Source organism: Salmo salar, chromosome ssa09 (assembly GCF_905237065.1).
Source record: "Salmo salar chromosome ssa09, Ssal_v3.1, whole genome shotgun sequence".
NCBI classification, from domain to species: Eukaryota; Metazoa; Chordata; class Actinopteri; order Salmoniformes; family Salmonidae; genus Salmo; species Salmo salar.
In genome coordinates this window covers 66,802,228-66,808,799 of record NC_059450.1, presented here as the reverse complement: position 1 = coordinate 66,808,799, position 6,572 = coordinate 66,802,228, and the positions used below count along the sequence as shown (strand labels likewise).

At 48.6% G+C, this 6,572-nt stretch overlaps 1 protein-coding gene across 4 annotated transcripts; it reads right to left on the bottom strand.

The window, feature by feature from the left end:
- Positions 1-383: 383 nt before the first annotated feature.
- On the bottom strand, positions 384-6,196 carry LOC106611652 (zinc finger protein with KRAB and SCAN domains 1). Of its 4 annotated transcripts, none has more exons than XM_014212088.2 (5): positions 5,364-6,196; positions 4,914-5,269; positions 3,844-4,043; positions 2,122-2,239; positions 384-1,912 (listed from the first exon to the last, which is right to left on the bottom strand). In XM_014212088.2, the coding sequence occupies exons 2-5, from the start codon at positions 5,206-5,208 to the stop codon at positions 810-812; spliced, it is 1,716 nt and encodes a 571-aa protein (XP_014067563.1). In that variant the 5' UTR covers positions 5,209-5,269; positions 5,364-6,196; the 3' UTR covers positions 384-809. The 4 variants fall into 4 exon arrangements, with proteins under 4 accessions (XP_014067563.1, XP_014067562.1, XP_045579844.1 ...); XM_014212087.2 differs by having other exon boundaries at positions 5,860-6,195; XM_045723888.1 differs by having other exon boundaries at positions 384-1,909; positions 5,860-6,195.
- Positions 6,197-6,572: the final 376 nt, after the last annotated feature.

Below are 6,572 nucleotides of genomic sequence, written 5' to 3'. Positions count from 1 at the left end.
CTTGTAGTTTAAGAATCTCACCCACCGTGGTCTTTAACAAGACGCCCACGATTAAAGCATGCTGTGACAAAGTCGACATCTCTAGTGTCTGCCAGTGAATGGACACGATTCTAAAACGTTATCAGTAGGTGTTGCTGTCACTAAGTTGTTGATACACGGACTTATTTTCCCTGGCTGAGTTTGGCGAGACGTCGCGACCTAGCGTCTAAAATCCTAATGACACCAACAAGAAGTAGCATGTTTGCTACAGTAGCACACTAAATTCCAGCTAGTCTGGGGGGGGGGGGGCAAACTAAACAATTTCTAGCTTAACACTAACCTTGTTGGCAATTGACAACATGAGAGGACTGACAGTATATGAAAGGAGACCATTGGTCACTGAATAAAGTCAAGTGTTTATTCCTGATGAATAATACAGAAAACAAACAGTACAAAATACCAAAATTGTTATCATCATTGATAAAGTCAAGATACAAGGCCATGATTGATGTATTCAAAGTGAAAATTTCATAATATAAAGATACAATGTACATTTGAGAAACATACAAAACACACAAGTTTCTCCATGTACAATTCGACAGCTCAGCTCAACCTGGATGACCATCATCGCCTTTTTTTGGAGTAGGTAGAAGTTGTCCCTAACCACTGATACAAGGTCAGAGCTTTAGATTGCATTTCTAATGGTCAACTTCAGGATTGAGGCCAGGGTAAAATGATCTTAGATCTGTTAGGGAGCAACTACCTTTAGCAGGAATTTCTTTCAACTTTCCCCTCCCCCAAACAAATCATGGTAAATCTCAATTATCAAACTATAAAAAGCACTCGTGGTTTTTGAGCTGCTCGGGTTCGCTGAAGCCTTTTCCACACTGAGAGCACTGGTGGGCGCTGCCGGCCTTGTCTCTGTCTCCACTGTGGATCAGCTGGTGTCTTTTCAGGTACTCTACCCTGCTGAAACGCCTGCCGCACACCTCGCACCCGTACGGACGCTCGCCCGTGTGGATCCGCTGGTGCCTCTCCAGGTTGCTTAGGCGACTAAAGCTCCGCCCGCACTGCTGGCAGCGGTGTGGCCTCTCTCCAGTGTGAACCACCTGGTGCCTCTCCAGCGAGCGCGAGTGTGTGAAGCCCTTCCCACAGAGCTCGCAGCGGTGGGGCCGCTCGGCCGCGCACACACACTCGTGGTTCTTCAGGGCCCAGGCATGGCTGAAGGCGTGGCCGCATGAGGCGCAGGGGAATAGGGTGGCCTCCGTCCCTCCCTGCAGGTGGGTGTCCCCCAGGGGGCAGGGGTGCTCCTCCAGCTCAGCCTCGTTGGCAAAGCCCCCACCGCACTGCATGCAGAAATGCATCAGGTCTCCGGTCTCCTCCTCACCACTATCATCCACGCTACCCGGAGCAGATGGGTGATGCAGGGCCTCATCTGAGCCTCCCTGCTCTTCCATCACCTCACTGTCCCTCAGCCTCTTGGGCCAGCGTGGCTGCAGCGCTCCTCCAGCCCCCCCTGGCAGTGCCCTCTCACTTTCCTTCAGACGGGCACCAGGACCCTGCAGGGCATCACTAGAGTCCCTCTCTGAGGGTGTGGGACTCCCCAGCGCTCCCTCCTGTTCCAACCCATCCAGACCAATGTACTTCTGGCCCAGGCTGAACTCACTGCCTGCCATTACTTCCGGGTCAGGGCTCATGGAGCCATGGTTAGAGCCTGCTGTGGGGGGGATCCTTAGGGCTGCTTGCTGGCGCCCCCTCTCTGCCCTCAGGGCCGTCTCCAGCCCACTCAAGTCCTCCACGCTCAGCACCCCCTCCGACACCTCTGTTGGAAGGGACCCCACGTCCCACTCCTCCTCATCCCCCTCTTCATGCCTCATTGCTGAGGGCCGCTTCAGGGCCTCCTGGGCCATAGGGCTGAACTCCATGTCTCCTACTGGGCAGAGAGATTGAGAGGGTCTGTTAGAGGAGCAGTACTATGAAGGCACATGCAAACAACGGACTGCAGACAACACTGTACAGAGCCAAAGGCGTTAACAAGTGTCCTGTGAAACCTACAAGAAAACTTCAGCATTCCCATTGGGGTTATTGCTCTATCCAAGAGTTGTTGTAATCATGTTTTTGGTTCCGAGCTGGTGTCAGTACCTTCGCTGTGGGTTCTGGATCCAGTATGGCGGTTCTGGTTGGGCGGGTCCATCTTCAGGGCTTCCTTGATCAGCCGCAGAGACGCAGGCTGGTAGCCCCCCTCCACCATGTCACTGGACTACAGACAGAGCAAAAATAACTACATTACCCACAATAGACAACACAGTAACATTAATGCAGAGTTCACGAGCACACCCAGCATTTCATGCAAAGTGCACTTTCATAAGTATTTACAAGTATCCCCAAGTCACAAGAACACTGTTCAAGTTTTACACTGTGCATTTTCTGTAAACGTACAATGTTTAGACAGTTTAAGATGACATGAAGAAAAGTAATTGTATTATTTAAGTCGCCTGGTAGAATACACAACTGTTCCGTCCTAACATTATAATGTTTAGGGTCTACAACGTTCTACACTCGAGTGCACTTTCAGGACAAGCACTTCTGCACCTGAATATCAAATCGGTGTCTTTCCAACATCCACCAGCACTGCTGCAGTTCGTCAGTCACTCAAACACAGCAGATTAAAAACATTGTTCTGAGTCTCACCACGCACAGATAAACTTCACTGAACAAAAATATAAAAACGCAACATGTAGTGTTGGTCCCATGTTTCATGAGCTGAAATAAAAGATCCCAGAAATGTTCCATTTGCACACAAAAAATTACATTTCTCTCCCTGTTAGTGAGCATTTCTCTTTTTACCAAGGTAATCCATCCACCTGACAGGTGTGGCATATCAAGAAGCTGATTTAAACAGCATGATCATTGCACATATAAAATGTGCAGTTGTCACAATGCCACAGATGTCTCAAGTTGAGGTAGCATGCAGTCGGCATGCTGACTGCAGGAATGTCCACCAGCGCTGTTGCCACAGAATTGAATGTTCATTTCTCTCCCATAAGCCGACTCCCACGTAGTTTCAGAGAATTTGTTAGTACGTCCAACCGGCCTCACAACCGCAGACCACGTGTCTGGGGGTCATGTGGGAGAGCGGTTTGCAGATGTCAACATTGTAAACAGTGCCCCATGGTGGCGGTGGGGTTATGGCATGGGCAGGAATAAGCTACAGACAACGAAAACAACCGCATTTTATTGATGGCAATTTGGATTGCACATAGATACAGTGATGAGATCTTGAGGCCCATCACCTTATGTTTCAGCATAATGCTGCACAGCCCCATGTTGCAAGGATCTGTACACAACTCCTGGAAGCTGAACATTCCCCAGTTCTTCCATGGCCTGCATACTTACCAGACATGTCACCCCATCGAGCATGTGTGGGATGCTCTGGATCGACGTGTATGTCAGCGTGTTCCAGTTCCCGCCAATATCCAGCAACTTCGCTCAGCCATTGACGAGGAGTGGGACAACATTCCACAGGCCACAATCAACAGCCTGATCAACTCTATGAGAAGGAGATGTGTCGCGCTGGATGAGGCAAATGGTGGTCAAACCAGATAGTGACTGGTTCTGATCCATGCCCAACGTTATTTAAAAAAAAAAAAAAAGCTACAGTATCTGTGACCAACAGATGCATATCTACATTCCCAGTCATGTGAAATCCATAGATTAGGGCCTAATGAATGCATTTCAATTGACCGGTTTTACTTCTATGAACTGTAAGACAGTAAAATCTTTGAAATTGTTACATGTTCAGTATAGTGGTCTCTGGTGCAGTGAATGACATTCAGACTCCTCGGAAAACCTCATCTCCCTCACCTCCTCTTTGATGTTGTCCGTCTCCTCCCCCTCTCCCGAAACACAGCCCCCCTCCTCCTCTAGTTCTCCTTCCTCCCCGGGGAACTGAATGAGGTACAGCTCGCGTGCCTCCTTCCACCCTCCCCCCGTTACTACCCTGGCTGCTCCTCCTCCTTCCTCCCCCGCGCCTCCAAAGGCAAGGCCCAGCGTCTGCTTTCCTCCTGAGGAGGAAGGGAGAGAGGAAAGGGAGCGGATGGGGTGAGGAGGGAGCATTAAGGAAAGAGTGGGAGGGACAGAGCGGTGATATAAATAGAGGGGGAAGGGAGAGAGCATTATGAAGGAGAGGAAGGAAAGCAGGGAGAGGAGGAGGGATGGCAGGGAGCGGGAGAGAGGCGAGGGGGGCATGAAGGATGGAGGGGAGCGGTGACAGAAGTGGAGAAATTGGGGGAAGGGAGAAAGCATGTTGAAGGAGAGCAGGAGGGATGGCATGGCGCAGGAGAGAGCATGGACGAGAGGGGGTGAGAGGGGAGCAGTGACAGTGGAGGAGTTGGGGGAAGGGAGAGCATGAAGGAGAGGAGGCAGAGTAGGGAGAAGGAGAGAGGAAGCGTAAAGGAGAGCAGAGGGGGTGGGAGTGAAAAGGGGAGAGGAAAGCGAATAGAGAATTGGAGGAGGTGGGGGCAGGGAGAAGGAGAGGGCAGGATGAAGAGCAGAGGGAGAAGGAGGGAGGGAGGAGAGAGGTCGTGATGGAGAGCGGAGATAGGAGTGGGGGAGGTGAAAGATAGAAAATGAAGAGGAGGTGGGGGAGGGAGAGCGGAGGAGTAGAGAGGGAAGGAGAGATGAGACAGCTCAGCCTCTGCCAGATGGCTTCCAACATAACAAGCACCTCTTCACACAAGCATTACAGGCTTTCGACTTAATGGTACACAAGAAATCAACTTGTATTGATGTGATATGCAATCACATAACATTTCAATCAGAATATGATGAATGATGTTTAATGTCAGTTTTATACATAGGGAAAGACAAATACATAAACTACTTTATGGTCCGTGATGCTTTTGTGGCTGTACTTACTAAATATGAACACTTACGAGGCACTTCAATTTTCCGCTTTTTCCGCCCACCGTCCTCAGACACTATCAAACCAGCATTGCGGCGATTCTCTGCCCACCCCATCCCGTACTTGCGTTCATTTCTCAGTTTGTTCTCCGTCAGTCGGAGTCGGAGTTTCAGAGCGTCCATTTCCTTCCTGTTCAGCGATATTTCCACCAGATAGTCATTCACCGTGTCCTGGAACAGTTTGGTGATCTCGCACACCGATGCGCGGATCAAACTGTCCATGACAGAGGTTAGGTGGGTCTGGAACGTCTCCACCGAGTCCGCCATGGGTTCGCTGCCTTGACGATCACACGATGGATATGGGAAACTGGACGAGGCAGATATTCAACTGTAACACGAAAAGTAATAACTAGAGTTGAACGTTACCAAGTCACATTGTCAGTGAGTGACAACGGTACGTTAGTCAGCAGTATCATACATACCTGTAATTAAACCAAGTACCTAACGTTAGCTATCTTCTGAAGGATAATAATTGTTCTTGCTAGTAATTAAGATAGTAGCCTAGCTACTCACTACCAACAAATGCAGCAGTTGAGCAAGAGAGCATAACGTCGTATGGCGCGAGGAAAAACAAGTAGCACCTACCACACCGTGAATGTGAACTCAGCTTTACCGCGCGACCTAGCTACCACACTTGAGGGTTAGCTAGCTAGCTAACGTTAGCTTGATTGCTACCATAAGCTTTATAAATCCAGCTAACTCGACCACTATTACAACACCACTAAGGCTAGACCATACTATGTGGCAACACTAACGTTACAGTACAAAGCCAGCTAACTAACGATCGTCGCTATCCGACCTTATAAAGCTCCCTTCTTGAATACAACGCTAGCTAGCTCGCTAACGTTAAGCTACAGCTCAAGCACATATTTGGCTCAAGTGGCAGCTAGGCTAGTAATTCTAGCTAGCGTTACGTACCGTGCAGTCGCTGAAATCAGGATAACGAAACACCGTTTGATATAAACGACAACCAATACGTATGAACACCGTAGATAAGCCAAGCGTCAATATGACAAAGGAAAAATAGATCCAACTTTATATCCTCCCTTCTAAACACCGTTGAGGGCATGCGTAGTAGACATTACCGTATACAACCACATCCTAAAAAATGTCATTTTGAGGCGATGCATGGGTTTAGACGATTGACGTATATAAAACCTGGATTGCTGACGCTATGTATTGGCCATATTGGCACTCCCTAGGTCGGAGGAGCAGTCCTCCATAGAGCCTCACAGTGGAGGTGTCATAATACCCATAAAACCTAACGGTCAAACTGAGGTGTAACTACGGACCCGGGTTTGATCCCGGGCTGTATCACAACCAGCTGTGATCGGGAGTCCCATAGGGCACCGTCTGGGTTAGGAGAGGGTTTGGCTGGGGTAGGCCGTCATTGTAAATAAGAATTTGTTCTTAACTGACTTGCCTAGTTAAATAAAAGGTCAAAAAAATAAAGAAATAATGGTTCCAATCGTTTTCCCACCATTCATTTTCCCATAGGGAATTTTAGAAACACTTAAAATAAGGGTTGTGTTTCATGTAGGCTTGTCCTGGTGACATTTTGATAACTCACCTTGTCCGAGAGATTTACATGGTTATTAATATATTTGTCTCTATTTACTCTCCGACATCAT